The following is a 19,228-nucleotide window of genomic DNA, read 5'->3' as shown; positions in this document are numbered from 1 at the left end:
TTTAGCTCTACAAGTAATCAGAATAAATACTATAATGTCTGACCCGTTTGGTATAATTTTTAAATGTCCAAGGAAAACATAGTTTTTTCTAAAACTGGTCTAGATTAAAATATAAATTTATTCATCAGTCCAAAATAATAGGTCTTACTATCTCCTGTAATATTATGTGTAGTTTCATTTTGTTAAGATATACTCGTTAAAAACTACTAGAATAATTGAAAATGCGGTGGTCTATTCCTTTTTTTGATTAAAGGGCTTTATTATTTCAAAGTATGTTCTTACATTATTTGTTTCCCACTTCATATCTCAAGAACAGATATCATTTTAAAATTTTGTTAGTGTACCGTTGAAAGAAGGCTTCGTGTTAACACGACTAAATGGCGGAGGAGACCTCAGACCTGTTTCCGTATCGAGTTACCATTTCAGCCTTAATTGCAGGCACGTGTGAGCCGCTTTTAACGTGGCTAACAAGTCAAGTGCGTGGCTCGCACCTACAAACTCAGAGTACTGAGCCCTCGTCACTTCAGTGCAACTCCAATTGGAAAAGTTAAAGGGAAACCTAAGTAGCGACTAAGCCGCACGCGTTTTTCCCGGAGTTTCCACGCGGCTAGAATTTCCATATGACGATGATAACTATTCAAGGAGGGTTGGGCCCCGGTTTCGAGTCGCGTGTTCGGGATGATGAGTCCACTTAGCGAGTCGAGTCGAGTCGAGGGTTGCTCCTCGTCCAGACCAAAACTGACTCATCTCCAGTTACACTTACAGGAGGTCCGCAGTATTCTGTTTATTTTTTTATTGCTCCGTTTGCCTTAGCTCAATATATCGATGACTCCCTCTGGGTTAAGCGATTCCCATCTCCGGGCAGACATACGAGTGTATCTACATGCAACAGTTGAAGTTGAAGTTGAAGTGCTGCTGAAAACTCTGCAGCGTAGCGCTTTTCTCGGGGGTTGCTGGGCAAATTGATTAAGGTCATTATGCAGTTGGGTAGACGGCAGCGAACCGACTGACACTTAATCCCAGCGGCATAATCAGCAACATATTGCAGCAAAAAGCTTCGCCATGAAAAGTGGCAAGTTTTTGTTTTCACTTAACCAAAAAAATAAAGTTTAGCACCCTTGTTCAGAGTTGAGAGTTTGGAGTTCGGAGGGGTTCAAAAGGTTAAACACCAAGCCGTTCTTTTTACGGCTTACCCATTTTAGTTTCACAATAAACTTGCCTGCCTGTCTTCACCTGGCCGAATATAGAGGGAGTGTCCTGAAAACCCGTTTTCCTTCAGAATTGACGCTCCCTTTTGCCGGAAACCGGATTATTCATGAGGTCAGTGGTCATTGGAGGTGGATATAAATATATATCCAAAATCCTTGAACTACTGTCTTGCTGAAAAGGTTCCGATGTCTACCGAGTTTTACTTGCTGACAAGTGACATAAACGATCGTGGCAACAAGTGAGAACAAACCGAAAACCTGTCCATTTTCCAGACCAAGAACCAACCACTCAACCCATGCTGATACGCCCCTTAAACGCTGCAAATGCTTTTATTACATTAAAAGCATTAACATTAACGGTATGTAGAGCAAAGTACCCCCGAGTTTCGCCAATATGTCATCAATGCGCCCGTCGAGTTTACGCCAACATTAACCCACTACCGACTGGTGGTGCTACGCTTTGTTAACACCCAGCGACATTCGGGGCGATGTCCTTAAATATGGAGAGGCAATGAATATTTTGTGTGTGCGGAGCGTTCCTCTGAAAACAAACAGCGGGATTTTGTAATAAACGAGAGCTCAACGGCGGTCGCTCGGATATTCCATTCTTATTTGTATTTCCGTTGTGGGGTGAACACTTGGTCCAAGCTGGTTGATATTGCATCTTATTTGGCTTTGGACCAAGTTTTCTCTAACTTATTTAGGTATCTATATACTGGGGAAAAGAGGAGCGGAAGATTTCCGTCCATAGATAACAATATATATAAGAAAATATTCTCGTTTTCATAATATTCCGTATAATTTGTAACTTACTAAGTATCATCGAAGGGATAGAAATACAAGTCCAATATCTATTTTAATTTATTCAGAATTTGGTTGAGGGTAGATACAAAAAAATGTTTGAGTAGAAATATAAAATTTGGAATAAAATACATATAACACATATAATTTTTAAAACGAGTGGGTCCGTGGATCCGCGCATGGTTGCAATCATAGATATTACAATAACCTGTTAATATGAACTTGATCCCGACAATATTTTTTTCTGTGTGGAAATTGTGCTTGTAAACTTCACATTAAACAGATTACCCAATGATTAGATTTTTTAAGTATCAAACAAAATTTTGAATATACATACTTAACCTTCATATATTTATATCTACAAAAGTCTGAACCCATTTATTATAAAATGTATTTACTATTATATGAAAAAAATTTGAATAATAAAACTCAAAACATAAAAACTACCTAGTTTGGAATCATTATCATCAGCATCAGTATGATGTTAAATAGTATGAATCTTATAATATCAAAAAACTGTTTTCCTATACTTGATTTCTATAAATAGTGATTTCTACCCACTGTGCCGCACTCGCTTGAAGTCCCTTCCACTCGGAACTTGACTTTGTCAATGAGGCAGCTCCGAGTCAGTCACGATCCGAGCCTGGGCGAGTCCTTTTGTCCGCCACCCTTCGTTTCGTCTTTATTTAACTTTGTCGAATTGATTTCGTTAGGGCAGGAACAACAACAACAGCGGTGGCAGGATACGATGGGGATAAGGGTCAGGATAGCGGCAACACCCTCGAACAAGAGCGCTTTTCCTTTGGCTGGTGATGTTTCCATTTGTACAAAATAGAGCACTTAACGGGGAAAACTGCAAACAAATTATTGCACTTGCTGTCACCAGACTGACTTTGCCCCGCCCCCTGGAATCCGCCACAGCACCCGCCCCCTTTTCCCTATCCATCCATATCCATGACTGGCGCTGCATACACTTAAAGGATTACAAGCGGATCTGTCGCTTGTTTGCCGCTAAATGGACGCATTTACCCGTTTGCCCATGGTTTCCTCGGTTTTCCTCAGTGGGTGGGTGGTTGGCTGGGTGGTTGGGTGGTTGGGTGGTTGGGCTGTGGATCACAATAGTCGGCGCTTTTTATGGCCAATGAATAGATGAATGAATGCATGGCAAACTGACTGGATGACGAACTGGCTGACTGGCTGACTGAACGAGTGCGGCTGCGGATGAGGAGGCTAAAGCGAAGTTACTTAATGGATTTGGTTAAGTGCTGCATTGACATTTTGATAAATGCTTTGGAACAGATGCGTTGCCAGTTTCGTCGCGCTTCGTTCAAGGAGTCCAGGTCCCAGTCCCTGGAAAGCTTAAAAGGGGGCGTTGCCAGGCCGGCACTCCCATCTCCTTCCATTTTTTTTTGTCCTGGACACCGTCGCTGCTTTATGATAAATAGTTTCCCACTCAAGAAAAGAGCACCACCCGTCCACCCAACGTCTTTCTTTAGTCCAATCTATTGACCGGAAAAATGTTACAGTGGTGGAGATATTAACCAAAGGAATAGAAACTCTTTTTTTTGTGTTGCTATTTTATTGAGATAGGCAGAAAAGTATTAAGGTATTACATATGATTTTGTTTATAATAACAAGACAGAGAGTATGACAACATGTTTAAACCTCTATTTTTAAGCTTACTTAACCCAAATTTTAAAAACATATTTGGTATGTTATGTTCATTAAGCGTCCTAGTTTTGAATTAATAAATAATATGTTATGTTAATAATTTCTTAAAACGATTATCCACCTTACTTACTTACCAAAAATGGTTTAACTATTGTTATTATAATAATTATTGTTATTTACTTTTCATTAATATTTTCTTTGACAAATAATTAATCAATTTGTATTCTCTTTTTGCAATTAAGCAACCTCTAATTGACTGTTATCGTGGTGATTCTCAATCCATTTAATATCCTCGGAGCCTACTTCCCCGAAACTCCTTTCCAGAACTCACCATTAGAACGTCTTTATAGACTTCCATGGTCTTTAGCAGCCTTTATAACTTTTTTAATGTCTTCTCTTGTCCAACTCCGCTTAATTTTTCAAACCCGCAGTCAAATCACTTTATATCCCGCCCCCAAATCAACCCTGACCAAAGTTGAGTGTCAATTTTTTTGTACATTGTTGCCCCCAAATGGCGAAACTTTTTGTTTCGTAATGTTGTTTTTCAAGTAGCGCCTAATTAGATAATATGCGGCGGCCATTCCGCTTGTGCTTTTTTGCCTGGACAACGAGTCCTTGCAGATGACGCCCTGCTTTTCCTATGCAAAGTGACGACGCGTGCAACTACTCAGCTCCCGAATTGTAACCAAAGTCAGACCCAGCCTAAATTTTATTCTGGTTCTATAATGGCAGTTGATATACCCTTAAACCAGTGGTCGGCAGCGGCCTATCTAGTGAGCATAGGATAGTGTTCTGCCCATCCTCTGCTCGCTCACGTATAACGTAGATGTTCGTATGACTTCGGCATGAGTCTTCGGGTCTTTTTTTTCTCAGCTTCGGCGTGTTTTTTTGCTTCTGCGGCAGAGAATTTCAGTGCAAAACAGAGAAACGTCAGGCGTCAGAGCGCTGCGCGCCAACTTCGTGTTTTTTACACTTACACTAATGCAAGGCAAACTGTGATGGTATGTGTGTGCCGACCACTGCCTTAAACAAATAGAACAATGGTCATATTTAATAAGCTTATTACATTGGAACATATTGCATTAGCTTATTCTTATGCAACTATTATTATGAAATCCTTTTATGTATATAAAATATCATTCAAGAGTTTGAAAGTGAAAATGATAATATTTAATGGGTAAAGCTAATTTAATTTAGTTAAAATTAAAACAAAAATGTTTTTTAAATATTAAATTACTTGAAGGGATAACAGCCTAAAAGATAGCCTACAATAAATATGTTAGAAAAATCTCACCTATATTTGGTCCAAGCATTATGAATTTATATTTATTCGAAGGAAGTTTATCGTAAAATATATATAAAAGGCATTTTTGGGTCATTACCAATAATATTTAAAAATATGTAGATTATTTTGTATTTTGGGTATTGTTCTTTTATAGTTTATTATTATTTCATAGAAAATACCCAGTAGTGTTTTGGGTATAGTTGTTTTATACTACCACACCTCTATATATACTTCTTAGGGGATTAAAAATACCAAGTGAAAGGGATGACTTATACTAGCAATTTTTTCTTATACATTTTAAATAATGAGTTTTATTTTACAAGTGACTTTTGCACTTTAAAAAAAATTCGTTTTCATTCGTATAAACAACACAAAACATGTACACTACTCCTGTATTTTATACCCAGTGAAAGGGTATGTGATATAAAAAAGGCAAAGTCAAAGGGGCCGGCGCATAAAAATGACGGTGAGGACGACGCCACCGCGCACAATTTGAATCCTAATGGATGCGTGCCGCGGCAAACGAGTGGCACGCACGCGATGAGGGCACAGCTGGCGGGGATTGCCGTGTCCTGGAGTGCTCGAGTCCCGACTCCATTCCTCCTTTCCTCCTTCCTTTTTCTCCTGACCCGGGCCATGGCGGAGGTGTAAGGTTCACGTGTGCCCACTTACCCAACCCACCGAGCGATGCCGTTTTTATTAATGCCTTTCGAGTGCTTTCAATATTTTATCGCGCATTTTGCTCTATGACTTGGGTCTGTTCGGTGCCTTCTGGCAGGACGATATCTATCGCTTCTGGTCGTTTTTTTTTTTACCCCTTTCAAAGTGCATCGGGCGTTGCGTAATAACTTTTAGTTGGTCACTTTGTGGGAGGTGGACTTCGTATAGAACTGTGCTTCGTGGGGCATATAAATAGTGGCCGAACCTCATCCCGCTACCGTCCGCCATTATGATTATGACTTCGAGCTGCGGACTCTTTATCTAAATGGGTCTTTTGTTTGTCTATGCGCGGGGTCTAATGGAGGAGGTGGACCTACATATATAGCCTAGCCATACATCCATACTGTTCATGTTGATTATGGTCATTTGCTGTTTGGAGTTGTCGACTGGCAATTGGCGAGCACTCTTACAAACCTGACTTTTGAGGTGGAGAGGCTTAATTAAGTTGTCAATCTAATTACTTCGAAAGGATCTGAACAGATGTCAGCACTGGCCAAAAACAAAATTGCGGCCCGAAATCAATCAGAAGCGAGTTATATATAGCAATAAAATGGTATCTAGAGAGGTTATGACAAACAGATCTAACAGATATTAACAGAGCAATCAAATAAACATAAAAAAATATAAGCTTTAGGTAAGATTTGGGGTAAATATTATTTTAAATTGTTTGGCAAAGCTATGCTTAAAATATAGAATGTTTTAACAGTCCTCATTTCAATTCTTTTGTTTGTATACAACTTTTATGGAAGACAAGTTTGTTCTATGCAAAAGGTTAAGCATTTGCTCTGTTCTGTCCAACAATTTGGTAAGCTTTCAGAAAGATATAAACCATCTAAACCGAACGGAAGCAAAAAGTATATATAAATTATAAACCGAACCATATGGAAGTGTAAGCTCAAGGCATTAAGGTGGTGGCAAGTTTTAACGTTGAGGCAACACGACAGGCTAAAGTCGCCAAGGGACTTTTGGCCCACGCGTTGCAACGTCAACTTGGAAAGCCAGGAGCGTGGATCGGAAAATGGTGAGCAGGATATAGCCAAGGGTACACTTTAAAAAGAATAATGTAATCCAGAGTGTCGGAAAATCGTTAAGGGGTGACACCATCGTGATAATAAATAAAATGGTAAAATGTTAATTATGGTTCCTAAAAATATTTCAATGCCTAGGAGGTAAATGTGTTGGATTGGAGCACTAAATCCTTAATAAGTCAATTATAAACCCACTCTGGGAATTCCCTAAAGTGTTGAAATGATATGTTGTTAAAAGATCAATAGAAAATGTTGGCGATGGAGGAAATGACCCTTATTGGTTCTTGCTGATTTTTTAAACTGCTGTAACCAGTTGTCCAATTTTTAGGAAATGAAAAATATTTTTTTTTTTTATTTTTCTAATAAGGTAATGTCGTAAAAATTATCAAAAATGTAAAAGGAACTCGAGGTAAAAATTCAACATATCAGTCAAGTAAAATCTTACAGTTTCATTATTTTTTCGAAATAATAAAGGTTTAATTTTGAGTATTCAAACTTAATAGCTTAATTTTTGTATAAAGACAATTTTTTAAAATGTAAAGTATTCATTTGGAAGAACTCGAAGTTTACAGTACCAATTTGGCTATTCTAAGAACTTTCTTTTTGTTTGAATATGAATGGCTATTCTTAATTGTTACATTGTTTCTGAGAAGAATTGTTATTGCAGATTCTATTAAGCGCTATTTTAGCTGATTTTGCTGCAGGCCAGACATTTTACAGGGCGTGCCCGCAACCCTCAGCTGGTGTATGGGTGTATCCTGGCACCCACTCCAGTACCCACCGCCCCCAGGGTTGATGAGCATTTTGTCCTTCGTCCGCTGCAATTAAGCAACAAGCTTGGTCGAAAAGAAAGCGAGTCGTAGAGTTGCGTGTGTCCAGTTTTGGAAGTAGAAAATAAGAGCATGCCAGGTCTTTTGACTGTATGAATTTTGAAAAACCCGGTCTCTGCATGCTTAATACCTACTCTTATACCAGGGATATCGGGGGTGTGCGATATGCTTACATGGAAAAGAGCTGCTTTTTGGGTTCGGCGGGACGTAATCCTAGCTTTGGCTGCCTTTTCCCCGTTGCTAGCACATTTAAGCTCCCCTCAGGACTTCGCAAAACTTGCTGTCCCGCTGCCCAGATAATGCTTAGTGACATGGATAAATGTTTGTACGTATATTTATGTGTAGGAATATACTTGTTTGCCTGCGTATCGCTCAATTTCGATTGGGGATGCCGCCATTTTACCCAGGGCAGCCATTCAAAAAAATCCCTTTTCTTTTTCGCTCGTTTTGTTGTGAATCCTGTTGAGAATCCTGTTGTGAATCCTGTTGTCGTATCCTGACAACGTCGCTGTCGGCTATGAATATGTATCGGTTTTCTTTTATTTGAAGAACACAATTGTATTATACAATTCATGGTCTGTTTTCTAAAAGGTCTGGAAAATCCCCAAGAAGTAGACTACAAATATTAAAGCTGCTGTTTGGTTTCATGGAAGTTGCCTTCTAAAAAAGTGGGTATAGGAAAAGTTTTCCTCAATCGATTATGTTAAAATAATTTTTCATTTAATCAAGACTAGTTTAACGAAAATTGTAATTCGATGATTTATAAATATAAGTTCCAAAAAATGATGAATAAAATTCTTAACAGTTCATTGTCCAGTGTAACATGCCAAGAAGAATAAAATCACAAATGCCATGAAGAACTTAAAACCGAACAAAAAATGTCAAAAAATTATACAGCCGGACTGTCAAGTCAAATTACAAAGAAGAGCCTTTAAAACGTCCCAAAGTCCGAATGCGAAATGCCAACGTGTGGGGTTTCTCGTTTCAATGCGAGTGTGTAGGTGTCGGTCCTTTGGCTACGCATATTTTGGCTTTTGGAAAATGGCCGAGACCAAAGAGGCCGAGAGCGCCGACCACTTGGCAGCTCATGGGCGTTCGTCTCGTTTCACCAACCGAATGACTGACTGACTGACGGACAGACGGATGGTCGAAAGCGTTCGAGTGTGCTTTATTGCACTGAGGAAAATTTCAAAACCAAATACATGTATGTAGTATTTAATATTAGAAAACATTCGGTTGAGATAATTCATCTTTCTAAAAAAATAATCTAATCTGGAGGTTTTGTCAGTATTATTCAGACAACCTTTTGTTACTTACACTTTAATAAATTCTTACTTATTCTTTATAATAGCTTAGTAGTAATCTTTACATCAGATTAGTTTCTTCGAAGGGATATATTTTATTGAAAATTTTATTAGATCATTAATACTGTTAGTGCTAACAAAACATTACAATACGTTTTATAAGGAGGTATTGTACAGTTGATTTCGATCCTATTTTTGTTAGTTCCTTATTAAAATAAAAAGAGAAAGATATCTTATAAAATAGGTATTAACTAAATGTTACCGAATCAATTGCCTTACAAGTACATATTTTTTAAAATACACCTACTTTTCGAAACATTTCACAGCTAACAGAGATAATCAAACAAATAAGAACTGAAAATTTTAAAATTTAAAATCTAAAACTTAAAACAACACAGAACTATCTATGATTTTAAACTTAAAAGCTGATTAAATCATAATACAATCGTGATATTAGATTGTTATTATTATTAATATGGATTGTATAGCGGATTTATTTAAATTTCTCTGTGTGGGGCTGTGGAGGGGCTGTGGTGTTGAGGGGTCAGGGGTCAGGGGTCAGGGGTTCCTGGGTGGCAGGTGCGCAGACGTTGCTCTCGATCAGCCGGTCGGTCGGAGTCAGTCAGTCAGCTATTTAACGGCTTTAAGGTCATTTTAACAGTTACGAAACAATGACACAACAATAAGCAATGGCAGCCAAGTGCGCACACACACACACACATGCATGCAGGCAGGATATGGCAGGGAAGAAGAAGAATCGGGCAAACTGCAGTGCAGAACAATGCAAACATATTTATGTGTATTTTTAGTACCCCCAGTGTGTTTTCCAACCGAATTTGCCCACAAAACGAGAGAGAAAGAGTCGCAGTGCTCTGTAAAGTGTAAAAGAGATGGGTCGATGGGCGAGAAAGAGAGGGCTGGTAAGCAAAAAAGCCGAGCTGAGAAGAGCTTTTTCGAGAGACCACTCCCCGAAAACTGCAGGCGACGTCGACGCACACAAAACAACCAATCCCAGGCACAAACACACAAAAAAAGCCAAAAGAAAACCCCCTCCCCCCCCCCCCCCCATCCCACTCGCTCACACACACACACGCACGCATGTCAGTGGAAAATGGAATGTGGCAAAGTGTTACAATGCAATTTCCCCGCTTTTTTGTTTTTGTTTTTTTTTTGGCGACCAACCCAAACTCAATTGTTGAGGGCAAAATAGCGAAAAAGGCCAGTCTGGAAAACTGGCACAGTCGGAACGAACAACAACAAACATTTGGCACAGGGTGCAGCTGAATCAGCTTTCCAATTGGAAGTGCTAAGGGTTGGGTTTCCCATTCCAGCTGTGATTATGTCAGCCCCTGTCTGTATGTATGTGTGTTTGTGTGCATTCCAGACCACCCCCCTCCCCAATAAGCAACGGCATCGTGTGCCGTTAGTCGTCAGTTGCTTTCCAAGCCTCGAAGTTGCCGCTCGGTTTTTTCCTCGGTCATTCGTGCAGCTAAAATTCTGTGATAACGCTAGACAACAAGCCAGACCGAAAAAGATATATATAAGAAATAAATAAAAATCCTATATCGAAAAGAACAAATATCGCTTAACTTGTGGATACGATCAAAAAAGATCACAAAATAAGATCAAGCAAAACCACAATGTGAAATAGTGAAAGTGATGTTTGACTACTTCGCATAAAGTATATATATCCAATACCAAGGAGCGACGGGATTTCCTCGGCCAACAGTATGGAACTTTTGAAGCTAATGATGTTCAAAAGTGACTTTCTGTCCAATGGCAAATGTGATGATCGCGTACCGCCGATTAATTTGAGTCAATTGCCAGAGTTCTTACTATGTAAGTCGCAATTGGGAAAGGCCAAAAGGGTTACGACCTCGGTTTTGCATCCGTATTGTCTTCTTAGTGGGTCATAGGGGCTGGAAAACTTAAGCCTTCGAAAGGTTTTCGACATGGCAACAAGAAACTTAAAGACCAAAATGGCAAAGAAATCACAATATACTGAAATTTAAATTATCATATCAAAAATAGTTCAAATGAGATAAACAAAGAGTTGAGAAACAATATTTGACAGGTCTATCATCTTTAAGGTACTGATAATCTAAGGAATTTTGAAAACACAATGTACACTTAATTCATTTGAAAACGGCTAGCGAGCTGACTGTTGGCAAAATACATTAAGGACTTATGACTAAAAACCATCAGCCATAAAACCTGAATGTATTTTGAAAATTTTTAATTGGCTTAGTGTAATCATATAACATGCGATTTCCAGTGAAACTTGATGGGTTACAATATTTCTTCATAAAGTCTAACATACTTTTAACAGAAATACGATTATGGTTTTATACAACAAGTTTGAAATCGGTCAAGGATTGCGGAAAAACTGATTTCACATTACATGAAGTAAAAAAAATTCGACCAACAATTTTTAAAAATTGTATATCTCAAAATCGAAATTTAAATGTGTTTGCAATAAGCCAATATCCAATTTGTACTGAGAAAATAAAGACTTAATATGCGACGTATTGGGTCCAAAACCGAACCATAATAAACTTTTGTATAAGTTTTAGTTCTAGAAATGTTTAAGACCTGTTTTACACAACAACAATTTTGTCCTTTTCTCTGCGTACAATGTTTACGCAGAAATAACAACGAAAATGTGCACAAACTAAGTTAGTTAAAATATAAAAATTGTTGTTAAATAAAACTTTTAAAAGTCGTTAGTTATTTTTAAATAAAATATAACTCAAGTGATTCCTCTTAGACTGAGTTGTAGAATAAAGTTGTAGAATAAAGCTTTATGTGCCACCAAACAATAGGTTTCATAATAAGTTTGAATCTGTAAGGCTAAATCCTTCTTCCGAACACACTGTATCTTTCGAAAACACTGTTAATAACACAATGGAGATAATTTTGATACCTTTGTTTTAGAAGAAAAATTTTCGTAGTTCCCTTCGACCAGTAATTATAAATTTAAAGTGGGGGGTGTATAAATCTCTTTTTTTTTAAGTCTCCATCAAAATATCAATTTCAATTATTTTTTATAAAGACAAAGGTTCGAAAAATATGTATGCTCAAATCAGATATTAATGTTTCTATATAGTGACTTTTTAAATAGACGACAAAATCAAATTCAATTTAGAGTCAAATAGCTCAATTAAATATTGTCTTGATTTGATTCTGTTCACAAGGGAAAATATTTAGCTAAGCAAAGCGAAAAAGGAAAAATTTCTTAAATCGAAATGGGTAAAGAAAAACCATAGTCATTAACCCTGGATGCAATACAGAAACGCAGCTTTGTAAGATCGATAGCAATTAACTGGGTACTTTCCGATTTTCTTATAGCTACGATCCCCAAGTGCGGTGGCTGCCACGAGCTGATCCTGGACCGCTTCATCCTTAAAGTGCTGGAAAGGACGTGGCACGCCAAGTGCCTGCAGTGCAGCGAGTGCCATAATCAGCTGAACGACAAGTGCTTCGCGCGGAATGGCCAGCTATTCTGCAAGGAGGACTTCTTCAAGTAAGTAAATTTCTCAAATGCCAAATGGACTTCTCCATTGCATTTCTCAAGGGGTTGCCCAGAGGCCAAATTTGGTTTAATAAAAAAATCTCCTTCCATGTCGCATTTGCCAATGTTCGGGTCGAACAGACGTTACGGTACAAAGTGTTCCGCTTGTGATATGGGCATACCGCCAACGCAGGTGGTGCGCCGGGCCCAGGATAATGTCTACCATCTGCAGTGCTTCCTGTGCGCCATGTGCTCCCGCACCCTGAACACCGGCGACGAGTTCTACCTGATGGAGGATCGCAAGCTGATTTGCAAGCGTGATTACGAGGAGGCCAAGGCCAAAGGTGGGTTATCTAACACGAAACATTAGAAATTTATGTATTTCGAACTTAAATTTGGAACCCCCTTTGCAGGCCTCTATTTGGATGGCTCTCTGGATGGCGATCAGCCGAATAAGAGACCGCGCACCACGATCACCGCCAAGCAGCTGGAGACCCTGAAAACCGCCTACAACAACAGCCCCAAGCCCGCCCGCCATGTACGTGAGCAGCTTTCGCAGGACACGGGCCTGGATATGCGGGTGGTGCAGGTCTGGTTCCAGAACAGGTGCGTCTGGGTGAAACCCCCCTCCCATGTCACATCCACTTACTAACGCCAATCGCATCCTTTCACAGGCGGGCCAAGGAGAAACGACTGAAAAAGGACGCGGGACGCACGCGATGGAGCCAGTACTTCCGCTCGATGAAGGGCAACTGCTCGCCGCGCACCGAGAAATTCCTCGACAAGGATGAGCTGAAGGTCGACTACGACAGCTTTAGTCACCATGGTGAGTGCCTAAGCCTATTTTGATTAGAGGGAAACCATCTTCAGACACTGTAAATCCCAAGGAGAATAGAGGAACGCTATGTGAGGCATAAGTAAATCAATCGAGTTGGGATTTGCTGTCTGCCAAGTTTTAAAAACTCATTTTACTATATGGTAACTGGTAGGGTCAGCTAGTTATCAACATGCATTTTATAATCAAAATACAAAGCCTACTTAGACAGTATAAAAATTTTTTTTTCAACAAAAAACAAAATGGATTTTGATGATCTGATTTTTATTTAATAATATTCAATTAAGACTTGAAAGGGAGTTTCATAAAAAGGCAACAAAACAAATCGTTCCAAAGGGAAAATTTCATGAACTACATTTTTTTGGCTTTTTGATTTCAAGGTGTACTAACCTTAAAACCAACATTTCAAAGCGAAAAATGCATTTCATAATACGTTTTCTATTTTGAAAAAAAAACCAAAAAATAATATTGTAGTAAAAATGTTTAAGTTTATAGACCTTTTATTTAAATTATCCTGTTTTATTTGCCCAGAGATTTTTAAAGTATCTCTATATTCTCGATAAATATTACGTATTTCGTTTATTTAAGTCAGTACACAGAGAAAATTCTGACGTTCTCATATGAGTTGAAAATGTTCTTAAAAATAGAACGACATTTTTAAGATGAAAATGTTTTTATTTTGCTCGAATCAAGTTGAATTGGCGGTATTGAAGTACATTGTATGTACAAATAAACTATTAGTTCAGTCCTTAGTGTATACTTATCAAAAAGTTGTTAAAAAACTCAATTTAACTTTTCTCTTCTCACCATTTCGTTCTTATATTGATACCAAAATGTACTTACACGATTTTAAAGAACAATGTTCTCAATTCAAGAACAATGTTCTCAATTCAAGAAGGAATGTTCTCAATTCAAGAACAATGTTCTCAATTCATGAACAATGTTCTTAGATAGTTTTCTCTGTGTAGACAACTGAGTACATTACGAAGATTAAGATTTTTTAACGATCTCCCTGTCTCCACTTTGCAGATCTGAGCAACGACAGCTACAGCACCGTCAATTTGGGCCTGGATGAGGGCGCCTCGCCGCACAGCATCCGTGGGTCCTACATGCACGGCAGTTCGAGTCCGTCGCAATATCCGCCGAGCAGTCGCTCGCCGCCGCCAGTTGGCCAGGGTCACACCTTTGGCACCTATCCGGATAATATTGTGTACACCAATATAGGTGAGTTCTAAAAAATGGATTAAATACCTCCAAGAGCGAAGTTCTCAAGGGCATTCTCCCATTTTCCAGATCAAGCGGTGGGTTCCAGTTTGCATGCCAGCAAAACGCATCATCGCCTGCACAGTAGCAACAATGTCTCCGATTTGAGCAACGATTCTAGTCCCGATCAGGGATATCCCGACTTTCCGCCCAGTCCTGATTCCTGGCTGGGCGATTCGGGTAGCACCAATACAACCAGCGCCAACAACAACAACAACAACAATGCGAACAACAGCAGCAGCAGCAACAATAACAATGGAAGCAGCGGCGGTGGGAGTGGCAGTGTGAGCGTCAGCACCGCCCCCAATCCGTCAGCAACGGGCGTACATTACTGATACTCAAATCTGCTTTTGCGTTATTTTGAGATGCAGTCGCGAAGCCTGCTGCTGGCCGCTGCCCAGCAGCAACATCAGCAACATTCGTCGCAACTATAGCAGCGACGCCATATTGAAAGCTCACAACAGTAGCAGCAGCAACAGCAGATGTTGCTGCCTCGACAGCAGCAACAGCAACATCAGCAATATAAATACCAACAGCAGTAAGACCTGCAACAGCAACAGCAGTAGAAGCAGTGACATCAATAGTTGCATCTGTAACAGCAGCAACAGCAGTAAAAGCTGCAACAGCAACAGCAGTAGAAGCAGCAACAGTGACAGCGGCAACAGCAACATCGACAGCAGCAACAGCAACAGAGAAAGCTTGGCTCTTGAGAAATATGGCAACGCTGTCGTGTGGGTTTCACACCCACATTTCAAACCCTATTGTTTAAGCACTAAGCCTTCTTAATTTCTAAAAATCCCACACATAGAAAACAAAAACCAACACAATTTGCTCAAAATCCTTGATTTCAATTCGGTTTGCCAATTGGTGGGCTTAGCTTGAGATACACCAAAAACACGGCTTGAATGTTACTAAGCGTTATGATTACAACTGTTTTTGAACGATTACTTCGCTCTATCATTTACATTCGTAACCCTGATAATTTAATGTAAATATTGTATATTTGTGTATAGTGAATGGAAACTAAAACTGAATTTTAAATTAATTAAGTCTGTATAGCGTCAAACAAATGCGGGGCAAATGCGAGCACAACATTGGTTAGGCCCTGCCCCAAAAACCAAAAAAAAAAAAAGAAGAAATCAACAAGTTATTTATTGCTTTATATAGGAATACAACAAAATTGCATAGGAGAAATATCAATTACGAAAACGTGATGTCGTATTTATATCTAACGAAAAACCAAACAAAAACCAAAAAATATTTCAACCGAATAGAAATGTCAGTAAAAAACAAGGGAGAACGCTATAGTCGAGTACCTCGACTATCAGATACCCGTTACTCAGCTTAAGCGACCAAAGGGAAATGGAGATATGCAAGCAGCAAAGCGAGATTTAAATGCGCCACCTACCGGCGGAAGACAGATTTAAGCGTTGTGTGCGTTAGGGTAGGCGTGACAAATTAATTGTTCAATAGAATAAGTTAGCCGCGCACTTTGCTCTCTCTGAGCGCCGGCAGTGCTTTTCTCTTTGCCGCTAAGTTCGGCCGGCAACTATTTACATACACACACATACACGCGTAAAAACATTTCGCACTGTCTGGCTCTGACGTCATAGCTTTTTTTCTTGGGAGGTTTGTGGGCGTTAGAGTGGGCGTAGAAAAATTTTTTTTGGGTCAATCGATAGGTATGGACAAGACTAATACATTTCAGTTAAAATTTTCTATCTAACATCAAAACTGTAGGAGCCACAGTTTTGGGCGGTTTGTGGGCGTTAGAGTGGGCGTGGCACTCTACTGAAACAAACTTGCGCTGCGTAAGAAGCTCAGGAATCTGCTCGCCAAATCTCAATAGCCTAGCTCTCATAGTTTCCGAGATCTCAGCGTTCATCCGGACAGACGGACAGACGGACAGACGGACAGACGGACAGACGGACAGACGGACAGACGGACAGACGGACATGGCTAGATCGACTCGGCTAGTGATCCTGATCAAGAATATATATACTTTATGGGGTCGGAAACGCTTCCTTCTGCCTGTTACATACTTTCCGACGAATCTAGTATACCCTTTTACTCTACGAGTAACGGGTATAAAAAGCAACTACGTAAAATGATAAAAACGAATGCGATGAAATAAATTACTATTTGACACATAAGAATAAAAGACAACAAAAACTGTTAAGCCAGAAAGTTTTAATTATTGATTTAAGCTGTGTATTTCGTTTTTAAGGTTTTCAGGATCTTCTAAAAAGTATAAAAAAAAAGTTATGGATAACGTTAGGAATATTATGGTATGAAACTTTGTATTTCAAAACTAGCCTGTCAATTTAAGTATAAAAATCAGATTTGAAAATGATTTCATTTCCCGAAGAATGCGAATACACCGATCCGGTGGCTGTGTGTCATAAGTCTGATTTGCAGGAAAATGAGATGAGGCTGGTGGAAATCAATGGGAGCACCAGTATCCTCTTGGTCAAGCAAAATGACATCCTGCGAGCTGTTGGCGCCCATTGTCCTCATCGTGGAGCTCCACTGTCCAAAGGGGTCCTGTCCAGAAATCAAGTGCGATGTCCTTGGCACGGAGCTTGTTTCAATCTGGAAACTGGTGATATTGAGAATTTTCCAGGTCTGGATTCCTTGCCCTGCCATCAAGTTGATGTTGATTCCAGAGGACAGGTGCTAGTGCGAATAAAGCGAACTGATTTGGGAAAGAAACAGGTTATAAAGAAAATGGTAAGGCGTAACTGGCAGGATCAAAGATGTTTTGTGGTGGTGGGTGGAGGTCCTTCAGGCGCTGTCTGTGTGGAAACCCTGCGGCAGGAGGGCTTCACTGGACGCCTGATCCTGGTCTGTCGAGAAAAGCACCTGCCCTACGATCGTGTAGAGATCATGAACTCCTTTAATAAGAATACCAATCATTTATGTCTTCGGAATGAAAAGTTTTACAAGGACTACAATATAGAGGTGTGTCTAGGAGTCTCTGCTGAAAAGTTGGATACATTTCGCAACATTCTTTATTGCAGCAATGGCAAGAGGTTGCAGTATGACAAAATCTATATAGCCACTGGTTATTCAGCTATAAGACCAGACATACCCGGTGTGGAGTTGGCAAATGTAAGAACTATTCGAGATATCGGTGATGCCAGGAGCGTACTCAAAATGGTGGGCAAAACCACACAAGTGGTATGTTTGGGTTCCAGTTTTATGGCTGTGGAAGCTGCCGCCAATCTGGTTTCCAAAGCGGGCAGCGTAACCCTGGTAGCCCGACAAAATGTACCATTTAAGACTACTTTGGGTGATTTAATAGGAAAGCGGATACTGCAACTTTTAGAGGAGAATAACGTAAAGCTGCGCATGAGCAGTGGCATTACCCAGATCCTGGCAAACCATCATGGTGAAGTGACTGCCGTGCAGCTATTGGATAAATCGCGAATACCATGCGATCTGCTTATCCTTGGAACAGGATGTCAATGCAATACAAGCTTTCTGCAAGATTCTGGTGTGAAAATCAACCCCAATGGCTCTGTGGATGTCAACGACTTTCTGCAGACAAACGTACTGAATGTTTATGTGGGTGGGGATATAGCCGATGCTTATATCCTAGGTGGGACCACAGATCGTGTAAATATAAGCCACTATGGCTTGGCCCAATACCACGGACGCATTGCTGCGATGAACATGTGTGGCCACATAGCAAAACTGGAAGCTATACCCTTTTTCTATACCGTCATCTTTGGCAAGGCCTTTCGTTCCGCCGGCTTTGGTTCCTATAAGGATGTTATCATCGACGGAAGTCTCACGGATCTGCAGTTTGTGGCCTACTTTGTGAACGATAAGGACAAGGTGATTTCGGTGGCCTCCTGTGGTCGGGATCCCATTGTGGCCCAGTTTGCGGAACTGATATCACAGCATAAAGACTTGGGTCGTTGTCAAATCGCTAATCTCAAGAATAACTCGATAAAGTATCTAATGCACTAAGAATAATATTTTAAGCACATGTGCTAGAGTACTAAATATAATAAATATTTTTATGACTAAGGAAATAAGACATTTTCTTTTATTTTACTTAGTATAATTTATTATATAAAATATTTTTAATATTTTAGTTAAATAAAGTAAAAATAAAATAGGCTGTTAAACTAGAAGATTCGAATTTACAATTCTCTGTTAAATAAAAGCTTAGCCAATCAACTGTAAACCCAGTTTAGTACTGTTAACGAAAGCTTTACTCTCTCCAAATAACAGACTTCAAAAATGTTATACAGTGGTCGGCATAAGTATTTTGACAAAATAAAAGTTAAGTATACTCATAACTTGAATTTACTTCTTGTAAACTATAGGCATCAATGGAAAGGTAATTTCAATGCCGTTTGAATGATACAATACATTTCTTTACCCATTCAGTACTTATTGAAAAGGACGAATTTGTGTAAATCAACTTTGAAATTTAAAAAAAAAACTTTTTTCCTCGTCTTGAAAACTTAAATTTTTTGATGCAAAAAGTTTCTTCAAACAAAAATAATAGTAACTGCAAAAAGAATTTTTCAAATATCATTTTGCTTATATTTTTTATGAATTTTTGAAAATGCTTAAAAACAGGCATTTGAGCCATATTTTTGTCTTTTTCATACAAATTTTTTCCGACATTGTCACTTTCAAAAAATCATAAAAAATATAAGCAAAATGATATTTGAAAAATTCTTTTTGCAGTTACTATTATTTTTGTTTGAAGAAACTTTTTGCATCAAAAAATTTAAGTTTTCAAGACGAGGAAA

The 19,228-nt window shown here is 39.2% G+C and overlaps 2 protein-coding genes across 7 annotated transcripts in view; both read left to right on the top strand.

The window, feature by feature from the left end:
* LOC119546540 (LIM/homeobox protein Lhx3) overlaps nt 1–15,815 on the top strand; it is a 35,280-nt gene extending 19,465 nt beyond the window's left edge. For 2 of the 6 annotated variants that reach the window (XM_037852882.1, XM_037852884.1), the window contains 6 exons: nt 12,196–12,370; nt 12,491–12,702; nt 12,772–12,964; nt 13,033–13,184; nt 14,223–14,417; nt 14,487–15,815. In XM_037852882.1, the coding sequence (XP_037708810.1) occupies nt 12,196–12,370; nt 12,491–12,702; nt 12,772–12,964; nt 13,033–13,184; nt 14,223–14,417; nt 14,487–14,791 (1,232 nt within the window). In that variant the 3' untranslated portion in view covers nt 14,792–15,815. Of the gene's footprint in view, nt 1–10,307; nt 10,687–12,058; nt 12,097–12,195; nt 12,371–12,490; nt 12,703–12,771; nt 12,965–13,032; nt 13,185–14,222; nt 14,418–14,486 lie in introns of those variants that run through there. The other 4 variants (XM_037852886.1, XM_037852887.1, XM_037852888.1 and 1 more) reach the window with 4 other exon arrangements.
* Nucleotides 15,733–18,431, top strand: LOC119546353 (apoptosis-inducing factor 3). The gene is made up of 3 exons (XM_037852581.1): nt 15,733–15,738; nt 16,619–16,643; nt 16,825–18,431. Exons 1-3 carry the CDS (start codon nt 15,733–15,735, stop codon nt 18,429–18,431), a joined length of 1,638 nt encoding a protein of 545 aa, XP_037708509.1.
* The last annotated feature ends 797 nt before the right edge of the window (nt 18,432–19,228 follow it).

Source organism: Drosophila subpulchrella, chromosome 2L (assembly GCF_014743375.2).
Source record: "Drosophila subpulchrella strain 33 F10 #4 breed RU33 chromosome 2L, RU_Dsub_v1.1 Primary Assembly, whole genome shotgun sequence".
Lineage (NCBI taxonomy): Eukaryota > Metazoa > Arthropoda > Insecta > Diptera > Drosophilidae > Drosophila > Drosophila subpulchrella.
This window is presented reverse-complemented; position numbering and strand designations above follow the sequence as displayed.

Coding starts and splice junctions, on each gene's coding strand:
- LOC119546353 (XM_037852581.1), top strand. Junction 16,644..16,824: donor AAAAACTGTTAAGCCAGAAA/GTTTTAATTATT, acceptor CATTTCCCGAAG/AATGCGAATACACCGATCCG.